The sequence below is a fragment of the Castor canadensis genome, chromosome 13, assembly GCF_047511655.1.
Source record: "Castor canadensis chromosome 13, mCasCan1.hap1v2, whole genome shotgun sequence".
In the NCBI taxonomy this organism is placed as follows: domain Eukaryota; kingdom Metazoa; phylum Chordata; class Mammalia; order Rodentia; family Castoridae; genus Castor; species Castor canadensis.
The window spans coordinates 72,534,783-72,549,924 of NC_133398.1; the positions used below are offsets into that span (position 1 = coordinate 72,534,783).

Below are 15,142 nucleotides of genomic sequence, written 5' to 3' on the forward strand. Positions count from 1 at the left end.
CCTAAATCCAAATTTTTTTGAATATCATGTAGGTGCTCAAAAAATTTCAGATTTTGAAGCATTTTGGATTTTATGTTTTACAGATTATGCTTGTTCAATTGGTAACTTTTATGCAAATGTTCCAAAATGTGATAAAATTTCAAAACCAGGACCACTTCTGGCCCCAAGCATTTCAGATAAGGGTTATGCCACCTGTTTTGCCTGCTCCTACTCCTGAAGAGGATGAGGCAGGTTTCATGCAAGAGATGTGACAGAGCTTCCTTACAGTTACATGACTGATAGATTTTAGAGCCTTGACCAGCACATGTGTATGAGTGTTATTTTACACAGTTCTTAAGAATTACCATGGAATTGTCTTACATAAAATTTTGTTAGCTTTGTTGCGTTGTTAGAAGATTTGACCTTTTGTATTTTTTCAGTTAAACTAATTGTTGGATAAATACTTATTTTAGACCTCATGCAAAGAGAAAACCGAATACCTAGAGAAAATGGTTCAGAGAAACGAACGATACAAACAAGATGTGGACAGGTTCTATGAACGAAAACGACATTTAGATTTAATTGAGATGCTTGAAGCAAAAAGACCGTGGGTGGTAAGTCTTAGTTATTAGAAGTAAAATAGGTGATTCTTTTAAGTAGTAGAGTACTTATTAGCAAGGTAGTAGTGACTTCAAATTAGTTGTCTCCTTTTCACTTTATGTCATTTATAATGTAATTCTCATTTCTTAAATAGATGCATGCTAGTTTTTGTACAAGAGTGAGCAGTTAATTCAGTGCTCTTAATTCCAAATTTTAGTCTCTAATGGATAGTTTTTTTCTTTTTTTTTAAATGTTAATAATCTTAAAATGTTTGTATGTGTAAAAAAATTTTAAATCTTTTTTTCCTTCAGTCAGGTCACTAAGATCAAATTCAGCTACAAATGTAGCTGAAGTATCTTAACTGTAATCCACTTATGTTTCATAATTTTTCTGACTGTACTGTATATTCTTTCTATTTACTGAATGATGTATATTTTATTACCTAAGAACACAATTTTGGCTAAAGATTGAACTCCCTCAGTGTATTACTTAATAGGTGGAACAAAAATACATGAGAAAGTTTCACGTTATTTATTACAAGGTCATAGTGGAAATAATTGTCATTAGATTGAAAAATGTGTGACTCTATTGCATTTTTCATCCCTACCCTGTTTTGTGATTCCATTCTTTTTCCTTTTTTCTCCCCTTTTTGATTGCATTTTTCCTGTTTATTATTCCTTGACCCTTTTTTTTAACTTGGCAATCTTTCATTTTACCTTATTGCTTTTACATTTACTTACATGTCTATACATTGTGCCTCCTTACCCTGTCCCACCCCATCCCTCTTTCAGACAGAACCTGTTCCACTCTCTTTTTCTCTGATTTTGTTAAGGAGAAAATATAATAGATAGTAAGAAAGACATACTGTTTTTGCTAGTTTGGGATAAAAATAGCTATACAGAGAGATTCCTAGTGTTGGTTCCATGCACTTGTGTATTGCAAACCACATTGGTTCATTTCTACCAGACCTCTTCGCTTACTTCCTGGTTCCCTTCCCATAGTGGCCTCTGCCAATTTTAGATTACTTTATTCTCTCCTTAACAGGGAACATGTAAACCACATTCAAGTTTTAGGTTTCCTCTCCTTTCCCTATTTCTCCCATGCGTGTTCTTCCCTTAGTGTGTGACCCATGTCCAATAATATTACTTCATATAATTTGGGTCTGTAATTCACATTTGAGGGAGAACATGCTGTTTTTGGCCTTCTGAGCCTGACTAAATTCACTTAAGATGATGTTCTCTAGTCCCATCTATTTATTTGTGAATGACAAAATTTCACTCTTCTTTGTGGCTGAGTAAAATTCCATTGTGTATAAATACCACATTTTCTTGATCCATTCGTCAGTTGTGGGGCATCTTGGCTGTTTCCATAGTTTGGCTGTTGTAAATAGTGCTTCAGTAAACACAGTTGTGCAGGTGCTTTTGTAATAACTTCAGTTGCATTCCTTCACGTATGTCCCTAGGAGTGGTATTGCTGGATCACATGGCAGATCTATGTTTAGTTTTTTAAGGAGCCTCCATATTGTTTTCCAAAGTGGTTGTGCTAGCTTACATTCCCACCAGCAGTGTATGAGGTTTCCTTTTACCTTGCATCCTCGCCGGCATTTTTTTGTTGTTGGTATTCTTGATGATAGCCATTCTAACAGGGGTGAGATGTAATCTTAGTGTGCCCACTTCTTTTTTGGTTCATTGATTTGTGGGGAGTTTAGTTTTTTGAGCTCCCTGTGTATTCTGGTTACCAGACCTTTGAAACATAGCTAACATATATTTTCTCCCACCCTGTGGGTGGTCTCTTCAGTTTAGAGACCATTTCTTTTATTGTACAGAAGCCTTTTAATTTCATGAAGTCCCATTTGTCCATCCTTTATCTTAGTTCCTAGGCTGCTGGAGTTCTACCGAGGAAGTCCTTACCTATACCTATTGTTTCCAAGGTATCCCCTGCTCTTTCATGTACTAACTACAAGGTTTTGAGTCTGATATTAAGGTCCTTAATTCACTTTGAGTTGACAATATACAGGGTGACAGGCATAGATCTAGTTTCAGTTTTCTGCAAGCAGATGGTTTTGGTGCCTTTGGCAGAAATAAGGTGGGCATAGTTGTGTGGATTCATATCTGGATCCTCTATTTGTGTTCCACTGGTCTTCTTACCTGTTTCTGTGCCAGTACCATGCTGTTTTTATTGCTATGACTCTGTAGTATAGTTTGAAGTCAGGTGTTGTGATGATACCTTCAGCATTGCTCTTTTTGCTCAATATTGCCTTGGCTATTCTCCGTCTTTTGTTTCCAAATGAACTTTAGGGTAGATTTTTCAATCTCATTTCAATTTCAATGTCATTGGAATTTTGATGGGAATTGTGTTGAACATTTTGCTTTTGGTAGTATAGCCAATTTTACTATGTTAAGTCTATTAATCCATGAGCATGGGAGATATTTCCATCATCTGTAATGTTCCTCAGTCTCTTTTTTCCAGAGGTTTGTGGTTCTCCTTATAGAGGTCATTTACATCCTTTGTTAAGTTTCCTCCTAGGTATTTGATTTCTTTTGAGGCTATTGTAAATGGAATTGTTTTCCTATATTCTTTCTCAATTTGTTCATTGTTGGTGATTTTTGTAAGTTGATTTTGTATCTTTGCCACCTTGCTATAGCTGTTGATGGTGTCTAGGAGTTTTTTGGGTCTTTGGGGTATAGGATCATGTCGTCTGCAAATAGGAATAGTTTGACCATTTCTTTAACTATTTGTACTCCTTTTATTTCTTCTTCTTGCCTTACTGCTCTGGCTAGGAATTCGAGGATTATGTTGAACAGGAGTTGGGAGAGTAGTGGGCACCCTTGCCTCATTCCTGATTTTAGGGGAAATGGTTTCAGTGTTTCCCATTAAGTATGATGTTGGCTATAGGTTTATAACATATAGCCTTTATAATGATGACGTACATTCCTTCTATTCCTAGTTGTCTTAGAGCTTTTATCATGAAGTGGTGTTGAATCTTGTCAAAGGCTTTTTCTGCATCTATTGAGATGATCAAGTGGTTTTTGTCTTTGCTTCTATTAATGTGCTGTATTATATTTATAGATTTGCTTATGTTGAATCATCTCTGCATCCCCTTGGATGAAGCTGACTTGTTCGTGATGAATGGTCTTTCTGATACGTTGTTGGATTCGGTTTGCCATTGTTTTATTGAGGATTTTTGGATCGATGTTTATTAAGGAGATTGGCCTGTAGTTCTCCTTCTTCGATGTGTCCTATCCGGTTTTGGGAGGAGTATAATACTGGCTTCATAGAATGAGTTGGGCAGTGTTCTTTTCCTTTCTATTTCTTGGAAAAGTTTAAGGAGAGTTGGTATTACTTCTTTGAAGGTCTGGTAGAATCCAGCTGAGAATCTGTCAGCTTCTGGACTTTCATTTTTGGGAGACTCTATTGCTATTTCAGTTTCATTACGTGTATAGATCTGCTTAGGTGGTTATTATCCTCTTGGTTCCAATTTTTGATGACCCATCTTATTTTTAATCTTTTAAAATCTTTTAGTTTGTCTTTTTTTTTTTTTTTTTTTTTTCCATACTGTGGTTTGAACTCAGGGTCAGGGCTTCACGCTTGCTAGGCAGGCACTCTACCATTTGAGCCATTCCCGCCAGCCTCTTTTTTTTGTTGTTGTTTTTTCATCTCTTTCACTTTTTGTATATGCTGTCTTAGTGTTCCACTTGTTTTTACTCAGCAAATACTTGTTAACCCTGTGACATGACAAACATTGTTCTGTTTTTGGTGTTTTGTTTTCCTTTTGTAATTTTTCCCTTATGTAATTGAGTTTCTTTTGCCTCTTTTTTATCCCTGAATTCTTTCCTTATTGAGAGGTTATGGGAAAATCTCACTTGTGTGCCAAAACAGTCTCTTCTTAAGTTTGGTTTCTGCCTGTATCTCACCTTTAGTATACATGTTAATATAAGTGCATTAGCTTCTATTTTTTTCTTTTTTTGACAGTACACTTGCTAGCCAGGTGCTCTACCATTTGAGCCACTCTGCCAGCCCTTTTTTTGTGTTGGGTATTTTTGAGATGCGGTCTTGCAAAGTATTTGCCTTAGCTGGCGTCAAACCATGCTCCTCCTGATCTCTGCCTCTTGACTAGCTAGGATTACAAGCATGAGCCACCAGCACCTGGCTTAACTTCTATTTCTTGAATTACTTGCAAGGAATATGAAAATGTTCGTCAGGAATATGAAGAAGTGAAACTAGTTCGTGACCAAGTGAAGGAAGAGATCAGAAAACTTAAAGACGGGCAGATTCCTATCACACATCGAATTGAGGAAATTGACAGGCAGCGCTATAATTTGGAGACTCGAATCAAAGAAAAGGTACTCTTTTCACTCAGTTTTGAGTTATCTGAATTTTATTTTAGCAAGTGCAAAAATGCTTAGCAAGTCTTTCAAAATACTTTTTAGGGTTCACTTATGTCTTTTATTCCTTTAGTTCTTTAACTACAAATTACTGTAGGGCTTTCGAGAACTTCAGTGTTACTCTTGGAGAATTGCTACTTTTTAGAAGATAAAAGGAAATGTGATTGTTTTAATTACAAAATGATACAAAATGCTATTCCTAGAAACATTGAGCTCCTTTTGTGAATTTATTATGTATTTGTTTAATAATTACCCTTTTGGAGTAGGATGATATTTAAAAAATCTGGTATTAGAATAAATAATGTATTCATTTCTTATACTTCAAAAATATAATTTAAAATTATTTATGGTCATAACTTTTAACCTTTTGGGGATTTGGAAGTTAGAGATTATTTTGAGAAATGGTATAAATTCCCGTTTGTAGAATATAGCAGTTTCTCCTTATCTGAGGGGCATACGTTCCAAGACTCTCCAGTGGATATCTGAAGCCATAGGTTGCACTGAATCCTATACAGTTTGAATATTCCTTATGTGAAGTGCTTAGGACCAGAAGTGTTTCAATTTTTGGAGTTTTGAATATTTGTATAGATATTACCAATTGATTTCCCTAATCCAAAAAATTAAAATTCTGAAACTTAATAATCATTTCTGTGCTCAAAAAGTTTCAGAATTTGCAACATTTTAAATTATAAATTTTTAGATTAGGGATGCTCAACCTGTATGTGTTAGGCTTTTTCCTATACATATATAACTGTGATAAGCTATTGCCTTTACTCTGAAAGCAAGCACTTCATATTTTTCTTTGGCGTATCTGTTGCCTTCATGACCACTCTTTGGCTTTGGGGCCGTTAGTAAGTAAAATAAGGATTATTTTAATAGAAACACTGCAATACCTCATCAGTCAGTCTAATAACTGAGATGACTGCTTAGGAACTAGTAAGTAGGTAGCTTATACAGTGTGGATATGTTGCACGTAGGGATGGTTCATGTTGGGCATGACAGCTTGATATTTTACAGTGCTACTTAGAATAGCATGCAGTTAAAGCCTGTTTATAAATTGTTTATTTCTTGAGTGTTCCATTAACTACTTTTGGATTACAGTTGAGCATAGAAGGTAAAGGCATAGGTAAGGGGGGATTACTGTTATACAATATAAACACGCATTAGATTTTAGAGATTTGTAGATGCAATGAAGTCAAATGATTGACTCTACTTAAGAGCCTCTAGTGTAAATTGGTTAGTTAACTCAGAATAAGTAGAGGGCTTTCTAAGTAGACCAATGGGATTTATGTTTTGTGAAAGTTAGTTTTATGAAACCAGAAAAACATTTTCAATGTGTTTGTGCATTATATTCCTGTTGTTCGTCACTGGACTTTGCAAATGGTTATCAATTGATCATAAAGGGAGAATTTCAACCTCATGGTGCTCTTGGGAAAAAATAGCATAAAACATAATTTCCATTATTGAAAGAATATTTAATAGAAAGTGTATTATAAACTTTGTAGTATTTTCTTTATAGCCATGTTTATTTAAAAATTTACATTTTATCCTCATGTGAACATGCTATACTATATTCTTTGTTACTAATTTTAAGACTACTAATTGGTAAAGGACCATTCAATATACAGGTTTGATTAATGTAAGTGTTATCTTTGATTGGAAAAAAAAAACCCAGTTATTTGGAACTCTTTCATCTAGAGATACGATTGTGCCTTTTTTTCTTTCTAGGGAGCCTGTAAGAAAAGTGATTTCTTGAGTGAGATAGTACCACATAAGTACTAAACTATGCATGTGGAGCATGCTGAACAAGAAGGGCAATGTCTAGGAATGTAAAGTCTAGCAGGGAAGGAGTGACTAGTTTGACTTTGCTACTACCATGCCAGTAAACCTCCACTACATCTTAATTCTACAGTGGGTTAAAGTAGGTTTAGAAGAGTTAGGTTCAAATCTTGAAAATGAGTTATTAAGAACAGATAAGGATTTTAGGACTTTCTTGAACCTAATTTTAAAAGAGAATTTCTGTTGATCATTTAAAATTTTAGAGCAAGAAGAGACTGTAGACAAGTCTCTTCACTTTATCTTTAAAGATAGTAAATCCCAGCAATAACATGACTTCTTAAAGGCTAAAGAGTGAATATTTGACAGTTCTCATGTTAATGGTGGTTGGTTATAGATAAATTGTGGGTTATAGTTGCTTTTTTATTCCTGAACTTTGTTACTCCCACTTTCTTTACTTTTTTCTATAGTGGGAAAATGTCTACAGTAAATTCTTAATCATATATTACCCCTTGTTTTCTTGTCAGTTCTTAGTAGATGTCTATCTTTTAAGACATCCTCAAACGCCTATGAGCCTAATTTGTTTATGTGGAAAATCTCCATGGCATAAGATATTTTAGAATTGCTTTTCTAAAGAAATGCTCCTGGACTGTGATAAAATGTGAATGTGTGTGTGTGCGTGTACGTTTTTTAAGTTATTAGTGCTCATAGCCATGCAAAAGGAATAAAATTGTTAATTTTATTTCACATTCATCCTACTCTTGTTCCTTACCTTCTTTTCCAGCAGAAAACACTTGTGATTTTCCAGTACTTGTGATTGTTTTTTAACAATCCAGGGAGGCAATGCAAGTTATGAACTAGGCACAGGCTTTGTATTTACTCATATCTGTATTTTGCATACCCACTCTGTCACTTAATAACTGCCTAATGTTATTCTTAATGTGTAGAAAAACAGGGTTGTTCAGGATCAGATAAAATAACACAGGAAAATAAATACTGAGATAAACATGCTGTATATTACTATAGCTATTTTTAATATCAGTAGGAATAAGCTTTTATACATTTTTGTACCAGTGCTATTTTTTGCTGACAGTTTTGAAATAACTGTCACTGCTTGGAAAAGCAGTGTTGTTGTTCTAATTCACAGAATATTTGGATGGATGAGACCATATAATTGACTTACATAGTTTTTAACTAACTTTCCCCTTCTCTGATTCAATCTTACAGGCAACAGATATTAAGGAGACATCCCAAAAATGCAAGCAAAAGCAAGATCTTATAGAAAGGAAGGATAAACATGTAAGATTTCTTACCGAAATTTTTATTTCTCTAATTTATGCTAACTTTTGTTTTAAGGTCTGAGCAGTATTTGAGAATTGTGCAGGATCCTTCTTATTCTTTATTTGTATGTCACTGTGAGAAAAACTCAGGTTTGAAATTGTAGTAATTGCATAGAAGGTAATTGGGGAAATTTTCTCAAAGTTACTCATGTATAGTTTGTGTATATTTAGTTTAAAATTTCATGATTTTCTTTTTTTATGATGTATTTTAAAATGATTTGCAAATAGTTACTTATTTTTTTTCTGTTTTTAATTTTCATTTTAATACTCAGTTAAGGTTACTTAGAAGTTCTTACTGTTTTTTTTTTTTATAGATACAGATTTGTTTGTTTTGTTTTCTCTTTGGATTGCTGGAGATTGAACACAGGGCCTCACACATTCTAGGTACATAGTTAACTTCTGAGCTGCACTTCCAGCCCCTCAGATAGGGAATTTTAAGCTGCCTTTTTTTCCTTTTTTAATCCTTATAAAAGTTATAGCTATACTGCTTTATGGTCAATAGTTATAGCTGTATTATTTTAGGATTTTGTGAGACATCTTTTGGTCTTCTATTGTATATTTGATTTTTTTCTACATATATTTGAAAAGAATATACATTATCTTTTGGTATGTGTGTATATACATACATGTATATGTTAGAGCAAGCTTACTATATATTAAGTGTCCTATATTTTTTTTTTACCAAATTGATATGTTGTTCATTTTTCAAGTGTCAATAGCTCTTTCTATGAGTATAGATTTTTCAGTTTTTCCTTATAATTTTGTTAGGTTTTGCTATCTAGATTTTAAAAGTTTTGTTGTTACTATTTGTTTTACAGTACTAGGGACTGAACCCAGAGCTTGCATGTACTAGTCAAGCACTCTACCACTAAGTTACATCCCTGTCTTGCTTTTAAATTTTATTTTGAGGATCTCTAAGTTGTCCAGGCTGGCCTCAAACTTACCATCCTTTTGCCGCAGTCTCCCAAGTAGCTGGATCACAGGCATGTGCCCCATGCCCAGCCTAAAGCTTTGTTTTTTGTTATGTCTGCATAATGTTTTGATTTCTTTTTTCTGCTATGAATAATATACACTGGCTTTTGAATTTTCATTAACTGTTAACATTAACTATTATGTTTTATACTTAGGTCTTTGTTTGGTTCCTTTTAATTCCCTTCCTGCTTTCTGTTGCTGTTGCTGTTGATCAAGTTTTTCTTATTCCATTTTTTAATTTATAGACTGGAAGTTCCATATTCTGGGCCTGTTCTAATAATTACTTATAAAGTTTAAATGACATTTATCTAAGAAAAAAGTTAAAATTAGTATTTTTAGTCTTCCAACTTAAGATAAAAATCTAGTATACTGTTATTTCTTTTTCCATATCAGTATTTGAATTGTTACTTAATTTTTTTTAATGTTTGTATTTTTTGAATTTTATATGTTTTAGTGATTTATTTGATCAGATTGCTTGTTATACCTCTTCTAGCTTCTTTTTTGGGGGGAAGTAGAAATTTTTTTGTTTTTTCTACTGTTTGGGGGTGAACTTTCTGAGTCCTTGTATGTCTCTATAATGTTAATATGGCTAGATAGTTAATTCTAAGATACAAATTGTTTTTTCTTAACATTTAAACAATCTTGCCTCAATCTTGGGTCCAGTATTGTTCCTGATAAGTAACACAGATGAAAAATGGACAGAGACCATATGAGATAAAGAAGCAGTGTAGGGGAAAAATAAAAAGGAAATTGAATTTGATTGTTTATGAGAAACCATTAAAAGACTGAAAGTCTTTAAGCCAAGGAGAAAAAAAGATTTCATTTTTTCTTGTAAGGTGCTTTGGACTACCTTATTAGGAAAATAGACTAATGGGGCAAGAATGAAAGCATAGAAGTCAGGAGGCTATTATAGTAGTCCAGGTAAGAGGAAATGGTGGCTTAAACTGGAGTGCTAACAGTTAATTAGTAATTTTAGTGAATTGAACCAACAAAATTTGCAAAGGGAGTAACTTAAGGATTGAATTAGGGAAGAACCAGGTATCACATCTAACTTTTTGACTTAACAGTTGATGAGTAGTGATACCTTTTTCCGGATTACTAAGAAAAGGATAATAATTATTTTTTAGCACATAAGGTTCTGTCTTTGTACTTTAAACCTGTGTCTGTGAATCTAAAATGTGTCGAGTAAATAGTAGACAGTTGGATCATGTTTTTTAATCCACTTAGTCTCTGGTTTTTAGTTTGAGTATTTAATTCAATTACATTTAATTACTGGTAAGGTAGGATTTATATGTACCATTTTGCTAATTTGTGTTCTCTATGTCATACAACTTTTTTGTTCCTCTTTTCTTCCGTTTTTCCCTTATTTTAAGTTGATAGATGTTTTCTGTTATATTTTTAATTAATTTATTTATTTAGAGATAGGATTTCACTGTGTAATCCAGGCTGACTTCAGACTTGGCGATCCTTCTGCTTCAGCCTCCTAAGTGCTAGGATTGCAGGCATGCCCCACCATGCCCAGCTAAGTGTTTAATTTTTCTTTTGTGGTGCTGGAGGTTCAGTCTATGGCCTTACTGGGTTGTTTCTCTTACTGAATTTCTTCTTTTTTCTTATTATATTTCTTGAGCTGACTTATGGCTTGCTTGGGATTCAAATTGATGAATTCAGTATTAATTTATATTAATCTAGTTCAGTTTAATATCAACAATATATAAAACTTTGCTCCTAATACAGTTCCATTCCCTTCTCCCTACAAATTATATTTTTAATCATCGTGAAGCCTGTCAATAAAATGTTATGGTTATTTATACAATTTGTTTGTTTCCAACACTGCTCTAATTCTCTGACACCAACCTGGTGTCCTGTAGTTGAATTTGGTTCATTTGGAAAAGGCCCAAGAAGTTAAGGGCTCAGTCCTGCAAGACTGCCCTCACTTCATGTGCCAGCTACAGTCCCTGGGTCTTCAGTCCTACCACACTTCTTTTCAAGTTGTTTGCAACTTCTTGGGTTCCAACAACCCCTGCTAAAGATTGAATTTGCTAGATCCACTCACAGAAGTTAGGCAAGCACTGCTTAACAAGGACTAGTTTATCAAAAAGGATATGACTCAGAAAAAGCCAAATGGAATTGATGCATAGGAAAATGTGTAGAGTAGGATGGAATGTTGCAGTTTCCATTCCCTTTGTGGGCACATCATCTTCCTAGCATTTACAACTCACAAGTTCTTCAAACCTTTGTTGCTTAGCAAATTTTATCATAGTTTCATGATTGACTAAATCATTAGCCATTGGTGACTGCACTCAGTTTCCAGCTTCTTTCCCTGCTTGAGGTTAGCCAGTAGGACTGAATGTCCTAACCCTCTACTCACATTGCTTCCTCTGGCAACCAGACCCCATCCTGAAACCTAGCTAGAGACCCTGGCAAGAGTTACCTCATTAACACGAATCAGTTACTATGGAAAGGGACAAATTCTGAGTGATATAGGAGAAAGTAGAATTACAAGTAAGAATATATTTATGCTCTTTATATCATCTATATAATTATTAGTGCTTTTGATTTCTTTGTGTAGATTACTGTCAGGTTATTGTCTAGTGTCCTTCCATTTTAGACTGAAAGATTCCTTCGCTTTATTGTTTCACATAGGGCAGACCTACTAGTAACTAGTTCTCTCTGTCTTACCTGGGAATATCTTAAATTCTCTGATTTTGAAGGATACTTTTGCTAGACATAGAATTCTTGGTTATGTTGTAGCACTTTGAATGTGATATCCCACTGCCTTCTGGCCTCCATTGTTTCTCTGACTTTTGTTTTTTTCTCTCTCTCTCTTTTTTTTTTTTGGCAACACTGGAGCTTGAACTCCTCTCCTCACTCTTGCTAGGCAAGTACTCCACCACTTGAGCCACTCCACCAACCCTCCTTCATGGCTTCTGATGAGGAGTCAGTTATTAATCTTATAGAGGATCTTGCGTATGAGTCACTTTTTTTTCGTATTTTCAAAGTTTTCTCTTTGTCTTTGGTTTTCATTACTTAACTGATATTTCTAGATGAGAATCTCCTTGAGTTTATCCTGCTTGAAATTCATGAGTTTCTTAGTTGTGCAGGTTCATGTTTTTCATCAAAGTTGGGAAGTTTGGGGACATTATTTCTTCCAATATTCTTTCTACCCCTTTCTTTTCTCTCTTTCTAACACTGGTATTTTGCATATTTTGAAATGCTTGATGATGATGTCACATGGATCTGAGATTTTTTTTGTGTGTTTTTTCTTTCTGTTCCTCAGACTAGATAATCTCAGTTGACTTGTTTTGTACTTGTTCTATCTAGAGTTAAGCCTCTCTAGAGAGTCTTTCATTTCACTTTCTGTACTTTTCAATTCCAGAATTTCCAGTTGGCTTTCCTTGTTTAATAATTTCTATTCCTTTATTTTTAAATTATTTTTTATCTTTCAACAAATAGTTTATTGGTGTAATGAATGACAAAATACTAGTACCTTTATTCTAGACTTTATGGTCACCCAATAGACTGCATCTTTGGAATGGGGGAGGTATTGTTTTCCCATAATCGTGAAGCTGTCATACTCAATCTAGGTTCATCTGTTGCAACTTAATCTATGTACATGTAGGGTGTCCCCTTTACTATCATCTGCTTGAGTCACTCACAGAAGAAAAATACTCTTGCCAACAATCTGTAGCAGTATGTTCAAAATTCATTTTGTCTTGAATAAAAATCTGAACTATTCCATTTGTTCAGTAATTCCATATGGTCTTATTACTACTTCTAAACATAAGGTAAGATCCTTTAGCATTTCCATTAGTATTTCCCATGTTTCTAGATGATTCTCAAAGATTTTGAGAGATTCAAAGAGAGCCCCTAAGAGACCAGCTGTTTAAAGTAAGATTCTCTGCATGGCTCAGTTCCTGATATATGAAGAGATTCAGTAGCTCTGAGTTCACACAAAGAGGAATTTGAGAGGGATAAATGTAGTAACTATCTGTGTTATTTGATAGCCTAGGAAGAAAGAAAGCAGATACAAGAAAATTTTGTAAGTAGAAGCCAGAATGGCTGAAGAGAAGGGATGTGCAAAGTATGGATGTAGACAGGGCATTATTCCTACCAGAAAAATGAATGTGGACCTAGTCACTCAAAGAAGCAACCACTGAGTGCAGTTGGCTTTAATTAAATAGTCACCACAGGAGCACACAGCCAAAAACTGGGACAAAGGTGTGACTAGAGCTCTTCGCATTCATTCTCAGACTTGCTGGTGATATGGTTCAACAGGCTTTGAAGGGTGGGAGAGCCAGAGATCACCACCATCATACGCAAAAAGACTACCACAACATCGTGGCTGTCAAATACCAGCTAGAACACAGGTTAGATACCATTTGAAATCCAGCCTGTATTTGCTTCCTTGCAAAGGGCTTGACATGTTCAAAGACACCTTCTTTTCAAAGGCAGAGGAGGGCCTCTTTGTGAGCACTTTCTGCTTGCTAGTTTTCCTATCATTGTTACCACTATTAGAAAAGATGCTGCAAGCTATCTCAGGTAGCTTCTAATTTGGACATAGCACCAATACCACACACACACGCACACACACACACACACACGATCAAGTGACCACATCTTCCTCCTTCTTCCACTAGGCAAGCTCACTATGCTTCTTTGGACTGAATTGGTGTGTTCTTGTATGAGAGAGCTAAATAAACATAGGCCAGATTTTGTTAGTTTTTGTCCCAGAAAATAGTAAACTTGTAAAGTTTGATGACTGTTTTTGCTGCATCTTTGTATCACCTTAGCCTGGCTTATCATCATCTGTTGGACTGATGGCTCACCAGTGATGTCATTAATCCCATGTACATAAGGTGACTTGAAGTCCAAGTTATAGATCCTTCTGCTAGGAGGGTGAATCCAGCATCAGCTGAGCGGATCTTTAAGTGTTTCAGATGCAATGTTCCAACTGACCTAGATCCACTTCACAGATTTTGTTCAGGGCTTCAGCCTGTACCAATGTCATTGGAAAACCATTTACTAGCCAGTGTTGGCTATTCCTATTCTTCTGCTCTGAAATCATTAGGTGTGTGATCACGTGATTTGGAACCAAAAGACCTTTTTCTAGGTACTGCTTTGCTACGTTGCCAACTTCCATGTTGGCCTTGTGGTTCTCCCAAAATAAGTGGCCTCTGGAGAGATGTTGTAGACATCTGGGCCATCCTCTGGTATGTGGTGTCTTGCCCGAGTTGGGTGGCCCGAGGAATGACCGCTGCAGGAGTTTGGAAGCTATGACCTTGATGAGGCGTGGGTCATCCCAACAGGCAGCCCAGACACAGCAACCCTGCAGGCAACTCTGGAATTTTGTTTCTTGGCCCCTGCCTTGGGTATCTGTTGCTCTTGCAAGGGTGCTCCTGCCTATTGATATTTTTTTTCAGTGAGAGAGTGCTGTCTTACTTTCCTTTAGTTCTTTAGATATGGTTTCCTTTATTTTATTAAACATTTTATAATACTGTTTTAGAGTCAGGTTTTGTGAATCCATTTCTGGATTTCCTCAGTAACTTTTTCTATTGACTACTTTTTGTTTGTTTGTTTTTACTCCTGTTTATGGGCCCTACTTTGTTTTTCTTTGAATGTGTTTAAAGTTTTTGTCATAACTGCATAATTTAAATTAAAAATATGGTCTGGAGGGGTGGGTCAAGTGGTAGAGCACCTGCATAGCAAGTGTGATGTACGGAGTTCAAACCCCAGTATTACCCAAAAGTAATTATTAATTAATTTAAAATATGAAACTCTGAAAGTCAGTTGTCTTTCCCCTTCCCAAAACTTGTTTCTGTTCATTGATGATGTTGTGGCTGTTTGCATAGTGACTGTCCTAATTCTGTAAAGTTTGTATTCTTTGTCAGACGTGGCCTGTGAAGTCACTGCCCGGCTAGATTAGTGGTTTGCTAATGCCTGAACAGATATTTAAATGCTTAGAACCATTATGTCTCCTAGTCTTTGTGGAGAGAGAATGTGTATGCATTTGGTCACACTCTGAACACTCAGCTGGATACTGTTCTAAATTTTCACTGAGACCCAGTAAGATTTTATGAATGAATGCTACTT

General features: G+C 35.2%; 1 protein-coding gene and 1 pseudogene across 3 annotated transcripts in view; one reads left to right on the forward strand and one right to left on the reverse strand.

The window, feature by feature from the left end:
* Smc5 (structural maintenance of chromosomes 5) overlaps positions 1-15,142 on the forward strand; it is an 88,130-nt gene that overhangs the window by 25,204 nt on the left and 47,784 nt on the right. For all 3 annotated transcript variants that reach the window (XM_020182223.2, XM_074052017.1, XM_074052018.1), the window contains exons 6-8: positions 453-593; positions 4,761-4,922; positions 7,968-8,039. In XM_020182223.2, the coding sequence (XP_020037812.1) occupies positions 453-593; positions 4,761-4,922; positions 7,968-8,039 (375 nt within the window). The remainder of the gene's footprint in view (positions 1-452; positions 594-4,760; positions 4,923-7,967; positions 8,040-15,142) is intronic.
* Positions 13,699-14,117, reverse strand: LOC109698195 (adenylate kinase 4, mitochondrial pseudogene; annotated as a pseudogene).